Source organism: Rhinichthys klamathensis, unplaced genomic scaffold (assembly GCF_029890125.1).
Source record: "Rhinichthys klamathensis goyatoka isolate OS25496 unplaced genomic scaffold, OSU_Roscu_1.1 h1tg000107l_1, whole genome shotgun sequence".
In the NCBI taxonomy this organism is placed as follows: domain Eukaryota; kingdom Metazoa; phylum Chordata; class Actinopteri; order Cypriniformes; family Leuciscidae; genus Rhinichthys; species Rhinichthys klamathensis.
The window spans coordinates 277,446-295,694 of NW_026606645.1; the positions used below are offsets into that span (position 1 = coordinate 277,446).

Here is an 18,249-nt window from a genome sequence, read left to right on the forward strand (position 1 = left end):
ATCTGTGTTTTCTTTGCGCTATAGGAGTTAGATGCTATTTGAAATATTTCAGCAAAAGAAAAATATAATTTTGTCAGTGAAAAGCGGTGCAGGGAAGACTGTATCTGTCTGTACCTCCTCCAGGAACACAAGTAAGGTGACGTTGCTGGCCAGAGTAGCTGTTAGCTTCCCTTCGCTGGTCACTAAGTGGAGGCCGCGAGGGGCCTGTCTAGGGCACAGCTGCCTACGAGCCGTGTACTGCTCCATCACCCCACCGGTGCAGTTGTTAGACACCACCTTTCTGTACCTGCACACACACATACGCATAAAACGCATTCCCATTAAAACCTATTCTCAAAACGATTAGCGCTGAAATGCTTATCTTTGACAGTGAAAACACACAAAATGTCTAATGAGTCACATGAAAATCATTTGAGAATACAGATGGTGAATTTTTTTAATTGAAAATCTCTCACACACACAAGCTTTCTTAGCAATCTAAAAACTTTATTTCACATATATATATATATATATATATATATATATACATATATATATATATATATACACACACATACAGCAGTCAACATTTGAAGTGGATCAAAACCTTCTATCAAAGTTATACATGAATTTTGAATTCTTAGGACAACTTTGATTAACTTTTTTGATCCACTTCAAAAGTTGACTACTGTAAATGTGTATATATATATATATATATATATATATTGTGTCATGTTTATTCTCACAACTGGGTACAAACATACAAGATGTCTACTGTAAATGTACAGATATGCTCTTCATCAATAATAAACAATTTATGAGTTGTTAAAAAAGCTAGTAATACAGCTTCTATATTATATATATTACATTAAAAATATTTATTGAAAAATACTGGAGCAGTTTTATAAATTAATTAAATTCACTATAAAAATCAAAACGGACAATTTTATTTTTTATGGAATATTGCAGTGTTTATAATAAATCATGTATTTGTCCGCATCATTATTTTATTTTAAATTCACGTGCCCTTGTAATCTTCTCTCCTCTGATGACGTGTTTACTGGCGAGAGGGCGGGATCAACCTGTCACCCGCATAAGATCGACCAATAGAAAACCGCAACCATCCAATCAGTTCCTGAGGACTAGAATCATGTCCCGCCCTACATTTTTGCTTGTTCAAGAAGCTGTTTTACTCAGATATACATAACAATAGGGACTAAAAAATTACTACAACGTCCGTTTAATGCTGAACATATTTTAACTATCTAATTACGTAAATATAAATAACCCCTAATTGATAATTTTCTGCTCCTAGATACAATGTAAGTGGCGTCTGATTAGAAAAGCATTACAAATTAATTCACATAAAAACAAATTAGACATATTCCTGGAACAACATGACCATCAGCCAGTCATTATTGATCCAGGAACATGTTCAGCATGTGTAAATCACTTTAAATGGTAAGATGCATGCGTCTCCCAAGATCTCACCCAGTGCTGTTGAGGAACGTGTGCTCTGTGGTACAGGTCCGAGACATGGAGGAGGGGGGGAACCAGAATGCTGGAGTACATTTCCCATCAGTCTTTCTCTCGAAACCATAATCACTGTAAAAAAACAACACTTGGTAAGAACACTGGGACCTATCAGTCCTCCATTTATTGTTTCTAGGATCATTGACTTCTAATTACTAATAGGCCATTTTAACTCACTTTTATTACAAACAACTAGCAGAATTAGCACTGTAAGATCCCATGAAGGATCCCAGGTTCAAGTGCTATCATCATCAGGACTCAATTGTGATGAACCTACAACCTTTCAGTCACTAAACCCAGGTCTCAAACAGCTAAGATAAAATCCCACTGGTCTCTCAGTCATCATTACTGGAGAAGGCCATCATAACATTTGTCTTTCATTACTCAATGACTTGTCCTGCCTTTTTTGTTCTGTTCAAAGATAGTATTAATAATGTGAAATAATATTGAATTTAATACAAGAGGTCAGAATGATAATCACCTATGATTAATTAGACTGAATACTTTTCACCAATATGGGGAATTAGTTATATTAGCTGTATTAGTACATGTTATATTAGTACCTACATTATAATGATTGAAATGGACTAAATATTTTAATTATAATATATTTATATATATATTAGGGCTGTCAAATGATTAATCACGATTAATCACATCCAAAAATAAAAGTTTTTTTTACATAATATATGTGGGTGCACTGTGTATAATTATTTTATATATATAAATACACACACATGCTTGTATATATTTAAGAAATATTTTCATGTATATACTATAGATTTATATATAATTTATATTATATATAAATATAAATATTTTATATATAAATGATATTTTTTTCTTAAATATACATGCATGTGTGTGTATTTATATATATATATACAAAATAATTATACACAGTGAACCCACATATATTATGTAAAAAAAACTTTTATTTTTGGATGTGATTAATCGTGATTAATCATTTGACAGCCCTAATATATATATTATATTAATTTTCTTGACAAATGAATACATTTTTTTTTTTGCCAAGAGTTCAAGCACTAGCATCTGTTATTCATGTCAACATTTAATAACTAATAATCTAGAGATAAAATGAACATATGTTTGAATTCAACGGCATAGCAATCTTTGACAGCAGAAGAAAAATACTTCCATCCAAAAATAATTAACACCTACATTTTCAAAAAAAATTTTTTTACATTTTTAGACCTAACCGTCAGACAACAAAAGCCAAAGTTGTTTGTCCAACAATGCAACTCAACACCCCAATCAAGAAAACAAATTACACTAATTACCACAACAAGTTCCACAGCTACGGCCAGCTTGTGTTGGTAAACGCACAGCGTTTCACTCCCTGATTAACAACTTCACACTTTGTTCCACGCGGCCTCGAGGGGCCTGCAAATTTGGAACTTTCCAGAACAGCGACATTAATAACTTTGATAATTCAGGGGGAAATGAGGGGAGAGGCCACATTTACATGACGACGAGGAGTGTCAGGAATACAAATGGAGGGTTTAAGCTGCAAGGCGTGAGGCGTGAAATCCTACAGAAGAAAGGGTGGTGGTGACAGATGGAACAGTACCACTGAGGGACTATGTATTTTCAAGAAGAAACGCGTCAATTTCCATCTATCGCTGTTTTTACGCAGCTTGACCGGTTTCCACTTACTGTAGCAAAAATCTTCTCTTCTGCAATACTAATCTGATGAGGACTAGCCACAACTATTCCTTTATTCTGTTTTGCGTGAGTTTTGGCAAAATACTGGCTAAATTTAAATTGGTCAACATTTCTCTTTCATAGCTCCAGAGACTTAATGGAGATCTCAGCAATGATTAATTTAAAGTCCCCCTGTGGTGAAAATCAGTCTTTTAATGTTGTTTATGTCTATGTGGCGTTTTTAATATGCCTTAAGACAAACCATGTGTAAATTCATGAGTCGGCACCATTTCTGAGTATTTTCTCCTTAAAACTGCAGTGAACCAAAGACAGTCTCAAAAACCCAGTTTGAAATCGCTGGTGTTTCTGACGTCACAAACTACCTTGTAACCAATCAGATCAACGTGTGATCGTCAACGAGTGGATCTCTGAGCTGGTGTGAGTGAGTGGAGGCGGGGCTAATTTGCATATTCATAGAAACGCGTATACTAAATGAGGCATGGGTGTAGAGTTACATTCAAGCTTTTTTAAGCAATGAAGACATTTTTTTCAAGGAAACAACTTTTAAATATGTAATTTTGGTGATCAAAGATGAGTTTTAAGGGATAAAATTATTGACTACAGGGACTTTAAGTATTAACTTTCAAACGTTTTGGGTCACTCAGTCATATTTTTTGAAAGGTTTTTGAAAGTCTCTTCCTTTGCTTACAAAGGCTGCATTTATTTGAAGAAAAAAAATACAGTAAAAACAGTAATATTGTGAAATATTATTACAGTTTAAAATAAGTTTTTTTATTTGAATCTATTTTAAAATTTATTCCTGTGATGCAAAGCTGAATATGTAAGGAATAATTGACGACAGGCCGTTGAATTATTAGAAAAATAATGCACACCCGAGGTGGTAATGCGGTCACGACGCGAAGCGGAGTGGCCGTTACACCTCAGGTGTGCATTATTTTTCTAATAATTCAACGGCCTGAAGTCAATTATTCCGCTTATAATACAGTTACCACACCCCGAAACATTGTTCAAATTATGTATTTCAAGACGTTTGTGAAGTTTTTGTCATTAAAACGCTCTTGTATGTAGGACTAATTTCTTGCGCATCTAATCCCATGCCTCCGTTGCTAATTTCAAAAGGTCATTTTAGAGTTAGTAACGGAGGTTTGAGCCACTGATAGGAGACTAATGATGGACATAAGCCGCGTTTCCACCGCAATTACCAGGAACTATTTGTCCCAGGAACTTTTTTCATAGGAACTTTTTTTGCCCCAGAACGATTGCTCACTGCGTTTACACCGTGGACTAAAGTACCGGGAAGATTAGTCTGGTGACGTTGAACTGCGTGCGACTGCTCCTCCCAGTCTGCGCGTACTTGTTTTGAGTTTTAAGTTTTGAGGAGATTCAAGCTGTGCTGCTTTTGTGTGCGATCTATTGGTTTACTAAGGAGGTAATTAACAAAACGGCAGAAAAGAGACGAACACTAATACCAAAGCGTATTCATTTCAGAAAGCTCGTAATGCTAGATATAAAAGTAGACAACGTTTGTTATCAGCTATAGCGGACATGACCGTGAGATGGATGGGACGAACGCGCGCCATCCGGCAAAGAGAACAAGGTAAAAGAACCAATCAGCATGTTCAGCGCACAAGTCCCACCCCGAAAGTTCCTGAACTCTGAAAAAGTACTACCTCGCCAGCAGGGACTTTCTGGGGGGGGAATTTTTACCCGGAACTTCATTTAGACCCTGGTTCCTGCAGTGTAAACACACGGAGTACCACCCCAAAGTTCCTAGTTCCTGGGGAAAGTTCCTGCGGTGGAAACGCGGCTATACTTACCGACTGGCTGAAACATTCTCTGACTGTTTCCATCGACTGCAGAAGATTTTAAACTAAACGCGCTGAACACGAGTTTGGGCATGATCAATCATAACAAAGTATCAAATTACATTCATAACCGGCCTTACAATAAGTGTGTCCCCGGCTTTATGCAGTTATTAATGCAGTTATTAGAGAGAGAGAGAGAGAGAGAGAGAGAGAAGCATGTGCTTCAATGTTATTATTTATTAATTAATTAAATTCATTTTAATTAGTTCGTTCATGTTTTTTTCCTAATATTGACAGTAATAAATGAAACACAAAGTCCTATTAACAAGTATAGGCCTATCAATAATTATTAATTTGTTATAGCCTATTATCTGCAATAATTACGAAAACCCGTGCAGCAGGACTATCAATTATTTATAGGCCTATTCAGTTTAATTTTCTATTGACTATATAGGGCTATATACTTTATTTATTAAAATTAAACTGCATGTGTCCATTGATTGTGAAGTTAGACATCGAAAATTGCAGATCAAGCGAATGTGGCTGCATGTTTTTCTTGTTATGAATTGTATCCTATTTTCCGTTATTACAGTTAACTACGCGAAGTGATATGGAACTGTAATGCGGTCAAACCTGCCTGGAACTACTTTAGCCGTGCGTTTCCCTGAAAATAATTGCACACCTTAGAACGTTTCTCAACCAATCAGAATCAAGCATTCAACACCCCTGTAGTATAATCAGCATTATTACTCCAGTCCTCAGTGTCACATGTCTTCAGTGAAGTATCACATTCTTCAGAAATCATTCTAAAATGCTGATTTACTGCTCAAGAAACATTTCTTTTTATTATCATTGTGGAATTTTTTTGTGGAAACGGGGTTTTCAGGGTTATTTAATTAATAAAACTAGCAAAAGATAATTTATTTGAAATAGAAATCTTTTGTAACTCTGTAATTGTCTTTACTGTCATATTTGATCAGTTTAATGTGTCCTCCTTGTTGAATTAAAATATATTTTTTTACTATTATTATTATTATTTTACTAACCCCAAGCGCAGTGTGTTCCAAATCAGTCAGGTTTAATTACAGTTATGATCCCTTAGAAGTAGCTGACTTAGACAGTAGACAGCAAAGCAGCTCAATATGATTTAGCTAGTCTGAATCTTAGAAGAAAAACATTTGTTTGCTTACCATTCAAAGTCCGACTCAGTGCAGTCACACGGCTCGGAAATCATCGTGACAGAGTAGGTTTTACCCATAACACACCTTGCTATGGCCTTCAGCTTTCGGTAGACTCTTTTGACTCCCATGAGGCAGCGTTCACCCTACAATAACATATATTTCAATAACATATACATACAGGACATGCCTACACATACACACACACATATTTTCTACAATAAAATTGGCATATTGCGTTATCATTCAGGTTTTTATTTTAGTTCTCACATGAATAATTCATAACAATGAAGCCTGAATTTAGAAAAAAAGAGAGACTGGAAAGAAGACGAGAGAAAATAGGAAAGAGAGAGAAAAAAATTCCACTCATTGTTCCATATTTTATATCTCAAATCCAAACTCTGCAGAGTTCATTTTGTGAAAGGTTTCAGGGGTATGGTATAAAGACATTCATGTGCATTTGTGAAATTTGACTTTTTTTCTCAGAATTAAGAGACATAAACTTGCAATTGCGGGTTATAAAGTCCGGATTGTGAGATATAAACTAGAAATTCAGAGAGAAATAAGTCAGAAATGTGGGATCTAAACGATTTCGCAATTCTGACATTATTTCTCGCAATTGTGACTTTTTTTTTCCTCAAAACTTTGATATTAACACCCAAATGAGAGTGAGAGTTATACAGTCTGAATTGTGAGATATTGTGAGATATAAACTTGCAATTGCGAGAATTTTTTTTTGCAATTCTAACTTTATTTCTCGCAATTCTGACTTTTTCCCCTCAGAATTGTGGGATATAAACGTACAATTGTGTGAGGTTTTTTTTTGCAATTCTGACTTTATTTCTTGAAATTCATACTTTTTTCCCTCAGAATTGTGAGATATAAACTCACGCTTGCGAGTTTTAAAGTCCGAATTGTGTGATAGAGAAAAAATATATTTTTCTTTTTCTTTTCCCTGGCGGAAACAACCTTCCATATTTGTGGTAGTTAAATTTAACCCTTGAAAACCCTGTAACATGTTCCCAGTAAAAAAAAAAAAAAAAGCTAATAAATCCTTCGTTATATATTGTCACCAAATATTGGATTCAATCTTTTTTGTCAACTTGTTTTCTTACAATTAAAACAGGTTTTGTATTTCTTTTTGGAAGTGATTTAGCTTATGCACCTCAGTTTTTGAGTGAAAAAAAGCATTATTTCAGGATAATTTTGTCAATATTCAACAAAATATGGAAAGCAAATTAATGTTTTAATGTTTAAACAGGAGTTTGTTTTGAAATGCTTTTATTTTGTTCAAAATGGAACAAAGCCACACTTATGGAGTTCCCAGTCAAAAATGACCAGCCAACAAAAAAAATTATATATATATATATATATAAGGAAATAGTTATACCCTGTGTGAGAAAGCCAGTAAGTTTTAGTCCAATGCGATAACAATAACTAACACTTTCAGGAAAAAGTCAAGTAAAGTCACCTTTATTTATATAGCGCTTTTTACAATACAGATTGTATCAAAGCGCTTCACAGTGATAACATGAAAACAATATAACAAAGTTTGTCTCTAAAAGAAAATTGCGTCAACGTCCACCTTACGTAAGGCAGATCAATAATATTATTGAATATTAAATAGAAAAATAAAAATAAAATCCTCTCCATCAAAATGACCCGAACGCAACATACGGGTTTGTTTTACAGACGCGGTTCATTGCTCGTCACGTCTTCTTCTTTTTTATCAGACTAAACAGTGCAGAGATGCGCAAACAACGCTAACAGCACAGGATGGTCGACTGCATCGGTTCAGACAATGAATGTCTTCATCTCATCTCAGCGTGTTACTGTATATGTCCAAAGTTGGGTTTTTGACATTGTTCAGTCTTCCGTCAACTTCTGCTTCTCAGAGTTTGTAACAGAGAACACACCAGAAGGCTTCAGAGGTTAAAGTAGGCCAGTCTACTGCCATGTCCTAACAACTAATAAACGTACATATTTTATTCTCCTGTGAGAGGAGGCTTCTGGCTTGACTTTTCCCAGCGAACCCTGTCAGGACCAGTTAGAAATGAATCTCATAACAACAAGAAGCCATTGCGACACACTCTTTAGTTCGATCTAAATCTTTAGGACTCAACGGAGGGTTTATTACGGTGGAAAGACATGACAAAGCAGAAAGGTATCTGATCAAAACTTTACTGGGCTCCCTTAAATGTAAGGCTTGAGATGCAGAATAGAAAGTGAGTTGAGGACATCAATGACATTAAAGGGATACTCCACTTTTTTTGGAAATAGGCTCATTTTACAACTCCCCCAGAGTTAAACTGTTGAGTTTTACCGTTTTTGAATCCATTCAGCCGATCTCCGGTTCTGGCGGTACCACTTTTAGCATAGCTTAGCATACATCATTGAAGTGGACAAGACCATTAGCATTTCGGAAAAAAAAAAAATGACCAAAGAGTTTCGATATTTTTCCTATTTAAAACTTGACTCTTTTGTAGTTACATCATGCACTAAGACCGACGGAAAATGTAAAGTTGCGATTTTCTAGGCTGATATGGCTAGGAACTATACTCTCATTCCTGCGTAATAATCAAGAAACTTTACTGCCGTACCATGAGTGCAGCAGGCGTAATGATATGACGCAGCGCCTGAAAATAGTTCCATTGTGTTGACGGAAGGTAGCCTATTTTCAGGCACTGCGTCATATCATTACGCCTGCTGCTCTCATGGTACGGCAGTGAAGTTTCTTATCCCTTTAAGATGGGAAGATTCGTTAAGAGGCCGCGCGATTGTCGCAAAGGAGACCAAAGGAACTTGGAGCAATGTTTTTAATCAAATCTAAAGTTTTTTTTTTTTTTTTTGCTGTTGCATGATGCACACCTTCCAGCTTGCAAACTTTTAAAAGATCACATGAACTCCACATGAAAGATTTTTTTTTGTTTCCATTAATATGGTCATCTTGCTTTAAATTATAAATCTGACAAAAGGTTTATGCTTAAAAAAAATTCACCAGTCTAAGAAAGATAATAAACCTGATATATACAATGTGTGAAACAAGGATGTAACCGAATATTTATATTGGATATCCAGATGATAAAATGATTTCTCACCTGGTCATGTAAATCCCACGGGACATAGTCAGACTCTATGCATCTTCTGTTAAAGATAGACCTGAAGTCTATCTTTACCAGCTGCCATTCTGAGCGGTGACTGACATGACCGAAGATCCTGCAAACAAAGGCAGAACTTCAGCCACTGTATGTCTGGCATATCCAGACTCTAATGATTAGAACCATAGAGCGGACAGGGAAAGGAAACGCGTAGCAATGTTATCCGAGTCATTCCACATCAGTGGAAACCTGCGTCAAACTGTCAACAAAAAGTCTGAAACTCACATTGAGAGAGTCTGACACTCAAGAACAGTGTGACACTTTTAGGACCTGTCAGAAAGACAGCAGAAAGTATCTAGGAATATCCTACAAGGGAAAAAACTTCATGAAATAATACTCAAAATAATTTTAGGTTGAGCTGGATTCAGAGGATTGTGATGCGAAATCAGCACTGGCACGATGGTTTTAATGATTTCTCTTTTCAAATAGGTGATTTGTTACTGGAAGGTCTATGAAAATATCACTTGATTTATCATTGCTTTATTTTTTATCGTCAAGCATTTCATATGTACACATTTTAAACACTTACAATTTATTCTTGTGGAAGTAAAACAGGTCATTTTGGGAACGTTTAAAATAGGAAATAAAGTCACACTGTGACATATATGTCACAAATATGAGAAAATAAAGTAGAAGTTGTGGGATTTAAAGTCTTAAGTAAAATAATGTAAAGTTACAATTGTGAGATGTAAACTCACTATTGTTAACAATAAATATTATATTATATTATATTATATTATATTATATTATATTATATTATATTATATTATATTATATTATATTATATTATATTATATTATATTATATTATATTATATTATATTATATTATATTATATTATATTATATTTAGTGCTGGGCAACGATTAATCGCATCCAAAATATAAGTTTGTGTTTACATAATATGTGTGTGTGTGCTGTGTATAATTATTTTTTATATACCGTATAAATACACACATATGCATTTATATATGTAAGAAATATTTGCATGTATAAACTGTATATATATATTTATACATAATTTATATTATATATAAATATAAATATTTTATTTATATATATAAAAAAATCTTAAATATATACATGCATGTGTGTGTATTTATATATACAAAATAATTATACATTTGTTTATCACATAAACTATATTTCATCAAGCACTATTTTCACATTCCAGAACAATCAAAAAGTATTAGTCCTGAATATTCACAATACGTACGTCATAATGAGCGTCTCCTCGCCTGGTTCGCCCAAGACCCCGTCCACAAACAGGGGAGATGAAGTGAAACTGTATTTGTTCCACACTCTCCCCTCATCAAAGCTCAACCTGCATAGAAACCAACACCTGAAACTACGATACAGTTTAGAAAAGATTGCAACACAGCTTGCGAATAATTCAAACAGAACTTTACTGCACCTTTCCGACATTTAATCTAGATTACTAGACAAAAGTATTACACAGTCTACTGGGTTTAATGAGAATGTTCACACTTCCTATGATTATGTGATTCAGCTTGGTGTAATTGCATTGACTCATCTTTTATGCACATATGCATGACATATTAATAATGATACTGGCGTGGGATTACCAGAGGTGCCTGATGGGAAGAGGGGTGTGTCTAATAGCTACTAAAGCTCCGCCTTGGTCCAGATGCAGAACACTGTACTCTTCGTCAAATATCTGAAACAGACATAGTTCAACTGTTAAACATTTTGAAAACAAAGTGCACGTATGTGTGTTTGTGCCCTAGATGTCCAAAGAAAATAAATAAAGAATAAATAAGTAAATAAATACATTTATAAATAGTATGCTGTTCTGTTCATTTTGATATGCCCATTACATACTGAAGGATTGCATAAATTATAAAAATGTATACAATGTAAACAGGGGTACGTTTTAAATAATGGTGATACTTTGGTTTGAGAATATGTTGCCATGTTTATCATATCACCAGCATGCAAACTTGTAAAATGAAAAACAGGCAATTAATTCATAAATAATAAATCATTTATTCCAGGTGTTTCTTCATGTTTTTTTCTTTAATTAAAATATTAAACAATTATAACACACACACACACACACACACACACACACACACACACACACACACACACACACACACACACACACACACACACACACACACACACACACACACACACACACACACACACACACACACACACACACACTTATAATACATTTATAGTTTTTTTCTGAGCCCTTAATAACATGTTCCATTCATTGATTTGATTGATTGATTGATTGATTGATTGATTGATTGGTTGATTAGAAAGTATTAGCAATCTGATAACTATGTGTTATGGTATTAGTTTGTTTTTCCTCATTTAAAGCATTGTCCTATTCGATAAAATTACATGAACTGGTAATTGATCATCTAAAACTTCACCCTCTTGTAGTGCACCCTCATCTAATGCAAAAGCTAGTTCCATTCTGTTTGATTCCTTTTTGATAATCTTCTTGTTGTTGTATATATACTTTATAATATACTTAGACTAAAAATATACTTTTTAAAAAATACAGAGCTCCAAAAAATGCCTAAAACAAATGATCGCCTCCAGTCACCATTACAGAATTGCTAGTGGTTGCAAACATGTGCAAAACAAGTAATTGCCTTACAGAGCAAAAAATCCTGCCAGATGCTAGGCTGACCTACTGCAGAGTTGAACTGAAAATTGAAGCCCTCATTAGTAATTTCCATTTGTTTGCCCCAGAGCAGCGATAACTTCCCTGTATGTGCAGTGAATTCTTGCTGAAATGAATTCCCGTTGAGTTTAGGCCTTAGGGCTTCAAGCATTTAGCATGCGCTAGTCCGTTTAAGAGGAGAAAAACTGCATCTGATTGGCTTAAGTACTTCACAGGCTAATCGCGAGGCTAGTGTTTATGTTAGCGGGATACTGTGTGGGGTTTACTTTGTTTTCATTTGGCAGTGAACTCACTGGAAAAGTTAGGTCAACCAAGCTACAAGCCACACTGGAGTGATTATAACTGAGAAACGCAGCTGACTCCAGTTGCCCTGATCAACATAAATCTATAATAAATAAGGACTGCATATTTCCTAAATCATTGTGAGTTCGCTGGTTTAGCGAACCGCTAAATTTAAATAAACAAACAAAACACTTCTGCATATAGGTATGTGTCTCAGGGCATTGTTAAATATGTTCCCGTGTTATTTTCATTCATAATGTCAGATTTTGGCTGAGCTACGACAATATTTAATCTCCTTCACTCTTCTTGGGAGGGCTTTCAATTTGATTATATGAAAGCTGGCAACCACAGGTCTGCTGTCCTTGAAATGATGCTATTTCTCAAATCCCAGTGATTGTAATGCTTACTGACAAGATATATGACATCAAACCCATGCCCTACCCAGCATGCTTTAACTTTTTTGCCACATCAATTTTCTCTTAATTATTTGAGCTCTCCATTTTTAATTAGACAGCTGGCCCCATAAATTTAAATCGCATCATCAAACATGCACCCACGGGCATCATATATGTCATTGAATTTAGTTTTCTCTGAAGGTGTCATTTGATTATCGGCTCTGAAACGTGGCACACAGATTTATCCGCTCAAAGATATGCATCAGTGCTGAAATTAAACGGCCCACGGTCAGAGTCACCTGCCGCCACGTGTTTCCAGCGTCGGGTGTGATGAACATGCTAACGTTGCTGCTCGTTAACTCCGCGCCAATTGAACCTATGGAAAGAAGAGCAGAACAATTACGGTCATGCTTACCGAAGCAGATAGAGAGTTGATAACTAAAGCTATGTATGAAGATATGAAGGTATGTGGATATGAAGATTGAGTAGATTGTGCCTCTTTTGCTAAACTAAAGTCATATGTACTTCATTCCAAAAGCTTGCAAGTGCCATAAGTATTTTGTCAAAACTTTCTCTTTTTTTGTGAGAAAACCCACAATGACTACCTTTCCAAATTTGTTGCTGATATTGACAGTATTGGTTTTAAGGTTTGAAAATGTATGACGGACGGACGGACATACAGACAGACAGATTCTTACAGCAGAAAATACATCATGTGTAATAAAATCAAAGAGTCTGGCCGTCTGATACTTTGAGAACTAACTAGGAGTTCTGGAAAACCTCTATATCTAATAAGCTAAAAACTCAGGAAAGTCTGTGCCATCCCCACAACGCTTATACGATCAAATCAATCAACTAAATGTCAATTTAGAGCCTAATATCTAATAGTCGGCCTCCTCCTAGGATTACTTATCCAGATAGTTACAGTGCCAAGACATTTATATTTCATCTGCGTTCATCTTAAGGCCAATATAGTCGACAAACGTCGCGGAAGACACAAGCCTGAAGGAGTAAAATGAAAAAGTGACAAGAGCCTTCAATCTTATAAAATAAACATTTGAAGTTTGAGTGGTGGAAGAGTTAGTTGGTTGTGAAAGCAGAAGATGATGGAGAGAGAATAATAAGAACACTCTAAAGACTCTCTGCTGCTAATCTCAAGAGTAGGCCTTAGCATTTCCATTTGTTTATGCTAGCACGACACTAATCTTGTTTATAGTCCATATACAGATGCCTGTGCTCCACAAGCGCAAAATGAACATATTCAACAGTAACAGTGTCATAAGCGCTCAAGATGAAAGGAATTTTAATATGCTTCGCATGTCAGGGATTTAAGAAAGAATACGAGAACTACACACTTTTAAAAAAAAAGTATTTCGTTTTCCAGGACCTGAAAACTAAACAGATTTTTTTTCTACCTGTCTGTAACCAAAACAAAAATACAAATACTCCTTGAGCATTCAGTTTTAATAATCTTTTCTTTCTTTTTTTTTTTTTAAAAAAATGTGTCTTTTCAACTTTTAAATGCTTCTTAGCTTTATAACTAAGGTTTCACATACTTACTACAGTTATTATCACTACATAGACTAGAACAGTGGTAAAGCCACCACTTTCATCGAAAACAAAAAAGAAAGAAATTAAACAACATAAGAGAAAGATGTGTAAAGATATATTGAACGTATGCATACTCAGATATGGGGAGAAGTCTGCTATAGGACTCTGACTTGAGTATTAAATTTGACATAAGTTTTACATATATTAAAAGTATGGAAACTGGTTTCCGCCAGAGAGTAAAAGATGTAAAAGGTAATTGTGCATTTTTTGCTTTGCAGTGGGACCACTCTGACTTTTTTCTCAGAATTGCGAGTTATAAAGTCTGAATTCTGATATATAATTCTGATATATAAAAGTCCAATGTGAGATATATAGTCACAATTCTGAGAAATAGTCAGAATTTTGAGATATAAAGTCGCATTTTTTACTTTTTTTTGTGAGATACAAAAGTCTGAATTGTATAAAGTTGCAATTCTGGGAAATAAAGTCAGAATTTTGAGATATAAAGTCACAATTTAGACTTTCTCCTAATTGTGAGATATAAACTCGCAATTGTGAGTTATAAAGTTCAAATTGTGAGATATAAAGTTGCAATTCTGAGAAATGCCGCAATTATGGCGTGTCCGAATCGTCTCGGTTACGTATGTAAACCTCGTTCCCTGAACGAGGGAACGGAGACGTAGTCGGACGTACCGTACTGATTGGGATTGCTTTGAGAGACCAATCTACTTTGAGTGTAATAAAACGAGCCAATGCACATTGCCATGCGATAATTGCATCAGCTGCTCTGCCTCGCAGCGCGACCATATAATAAGCAGCAGGTGCGTCGCATATTTGTTTTTGCGCTGAGGAGCCGAGCGGAGCCCGGAGTCAGCGGTGGTCCAGCAATAGTGGCGACGGGACTACGTCTCAGTTCCCTCCTTCAGGGAACGACCATTTTTTTAATACGTGGGTCGTTATAACTGACGTTCTCAACTTTCTATGTTACTTTCTCCCGCCCGCAACATTTATGTTTTGTCCCGCTCCCGCCCGCACATAGACTTTTTTTCTGTACCTCTAAATACTTTCAAGTTTGCCTACGTGTCGCCACCATACACATCAGCATAAATGCTCCTGATAAATTATTTGTAATTAAAGCATTAACACACAAACCACTGTTAATTTAACATAAAAGCAAGCAGGCTACTGCGTGCATGGTTTGGTATGACTGAATGCGCGCAAAGTGCACTCCCTTAATAATTCCTAAAAAGCTGACAGTTCATCGCAATCTCACACATCTCTGTTATTATCAATGAAGCTGACTGCACAATGAAACTTTCATAATATCCACACTTTGTTTGTTATAGAGGATTTGCCAGCATAGAGAATTCAGCACTAAACAAAAAGTCCGTTTTGAGCGGTGAGGGGAGTCTATCTTAAATGCTTCTGATTGGCCATTGCGTTCAAGAAATCAACACATATGTCTGTGATTGGCTACATCGCTCAATGCTGCAAACATGTTATGAATAGAAACTCTGGCCTGTAAATCGTTTCTATTTTGTTTTAGTTGTTCTTGTTGCTTTTCTGCAACAGATGAATAAAAATCTATTAGTTTTAATGTTTTATTCATATATATTTTATTATTTTAAATTCATTCTAGTTTGCGGGAGTCCCACGAATCGTTTTATTCTCCCGCAACCCGCACACACAGAGTGAGTGCATTCCCGCCCACGCTCGCACTTGGCCATCAAATCTAGTCCCGTGCCGCACTCTATTGCGTTGGGAGTGCACGTCTCTAGATCAAGGGCCCGGCCCGACCTGGCCCGAGGATAGTGTCGGGAAATATCGGGCAGAGAATCCAAGCTCTATTCCGAACTGTGGAGAACCGCTGGGCACAGTCTCCAACAGTGTCACCGAAAAAGGCCACCTCCTGAGATGGGAGCATCGAGAAAGCGAAATTTGGTGATATCTCGCACCTCTGCAAGGTTTAGCCAGGGGGCGCTCCTGGACCACCGGGGTGGACATCGTCTGGCCGAGGGGCAGCGCTGTGACTTTAATCATGGTTAGTCACCATGCACAGCTCAACCCCGAAAACTACTCTCGTGCATTATGAGTGTTTTGGCCTTCCACTGTACTTGCAGGGTGGTCATCACATGCAGGGAAGAGGCGGTCTGCAGTAGCACAGCCGCCCCATCCTCGAAGGTAGTGAGAGAGGAAAAACTTTTCCTGCAGATTTTGCCATGATTGGCTTGCCATATTGGCGCCAATATGCTTCCATACTGTCAAAGTTTTTGACACACATCCGGGCAGGCACAGGGGCGGGGCAAGACGATTACGCGTCGCACTGCGCCCCCAGAGTAGCCCGGGAAAGCATGGCTGTCAAATCTGAATCCAATTCAGCATGAGCACACACACCATTATAGTGGGAAGCTCAGCATCATCTTCATTTCCAGAGCATAACAGCCCTCTCTCCGATGCAGCGATCGACATCTGATCCCTCCCCTGGAGTCCCGAATGAAATGCTATGTCCCTCATGAGAAGGACCAGCAATCCCATCCGGAAGCTGCCGGGCATGTGAGAGTGAACGTGGCCATCAAACTCAGCGGCACACGGCACTCTGAACGCTCAAGCCCTTATGCGAAAGGCAAGTCGAACAACGTGCCGACGTGGTCATGCTCTCATGAGAGAACATAACTTTGAAGCATTTAAAAGTCTCAGCATGTTTGCGATACGATAGAGCGATAGAGGAGTGAGGGGCCCACAGGGATTGGTTATCGGGTGGGGAAGCCCTCACTGTAATCCTCAGGTCACCCTGTCTATTTGGCGAAGTAGCCCTTATCTGGTGCACCAGAAGAGGAACTAGATTGGGGTATAGATGAGGGGACTCCACTTCGTTTGAGGCACTTGAGTCTCGACCGCGCATCTAGAGCGCTAAACGACATGTGCTGGGATGCCGTGACAACCCGCACTGTCAGCCGGCAGTTCGACGGCACAGGAGCTGAGCTGAGCGGCTAAAGCCTTTACGAGAAAGGTGAGACGAACAACTTGCCGACGTGGTCATGCTCTCATGAGAGAACATGAACCACCCACGAACACAGTCTCATCATGCTTTAAGCCCAGGCATGTAAAACAGTGATCGTGGCCGTCAAATGAGTATAGGAAACGGCCGCATCCAGAAACACACGGTTTTTATGACATCTTGAAAAAGACGCAGCGTCAAACCATGTATGCTCTTTCAGGAAACTGCTCTCTCTGGTGCCGAGCGTACAGGGTCATGGTCGCGGCTCCACAAACAGGACGATAGTGCAAGTCTGATGTGAGCACTCAAATTCTCAATGAAGGCGAAGGCGCAACGTTCAAGCTGTGAATACAGCTGTTTTGCTCTATGTGAGATCGCAGCCAGTGCTGTCTTTCGCTGTTTAATCCAACACCAGCAGCTTTGAAGAGACGTTCCACTGAAGAAGCAGACTCGTTTTCTTCTTTTTTGAAGTTAAAACACTCTCAGATAAGATTGGAGAGCAGGAACAGTACAACTGCTCGGCTCCGAAGCGAAAAGCAAAGATGCGACGCACCTGCTGCTCATATGCTCGCGCAGCTGATGCAATTATCGCATGCCTGGCATGTTTATTACACTCGAAGTAGATTGGTCTCTCAAAACGAACCCAATCAGTACAGTACGTCCGACTACGTTGAACGTGACCGAACTGAAAGGGAACCACTTTTGCTAGTTTAACGACGGGAAAAATGGTTGGTGCACCCGGCGCATGGTCTAAAAGGGTTGTCCCTATTCTCTTAATGAGTAACGGGTGTGTTTTGGGCATAACGTGAAATAAACCAACAGGAGTCCCATCTCCCAATCCCTTTAAAGGGGAACGTGGCAACTCTAGCCATTTCTTCGCTGATTTTTACTTTTGTTGTCGCATATTTTCTCATCGAGCTCCCCCTACAGCTGTGGGGCGTATATTTCACAACACTGTCGTAAAAAAACCTCACTTGCGGTACCCTCCTCCCCCTTTCTACCGCTGCTCATGTGCATTTGT

The 18,249-nt window shown here is 37.4% G+C and overlaps 1 protein-coding gene across 5 annotated transcripts in view; it reads right to left on the reverse strand.

Moving 5' to 3' along the window:
* The window catches only part of LOC130087288 (VPS10 domain-containing receptor SorCS1), a 226,856-nt gene that overhangs the window by 17,758 nt on the left and 190,849 nt on the right, over positions 1-18,249 (reverse strand). For all 5 annotated transcript variants that reach the window (XR_008807349.1, XR_008807348.1, XM_056253541.1 and 2 more), the window contains exons 12-18: positions 12,979-13,055; positions 10,924-11,015; positions 10,554-10,661; positions 9,280-9,397; positions 6,194-6,327; positions 1,471-1,584; positions 115-286 (exon numbers count right to left, since the gene is read on the reverse strand). Coding sequence is in view for 3 of the 5 variants with exons in the window: in XM_056253541.1 (XP_056109516.1) it covers positions 115-286; positions 1,471-1,584; positions 6,194-6,327; positions 9,280-9,397; positions 10,554-10,661; positions 10,924-11,015; positions 12,979-13,055 (815 nt within the window). In the remaining 2 variants the exon portion in view is untranslated. The remainder of the gene's footprint in view (positions 1-114; positions 287-1,470; positions 1,585-6,193; positions 6,328-9,279; positions 9,398-10,553; positions 10,662-10,923; positions 11,016-12,978; positions 13,056-18,249) is intronic.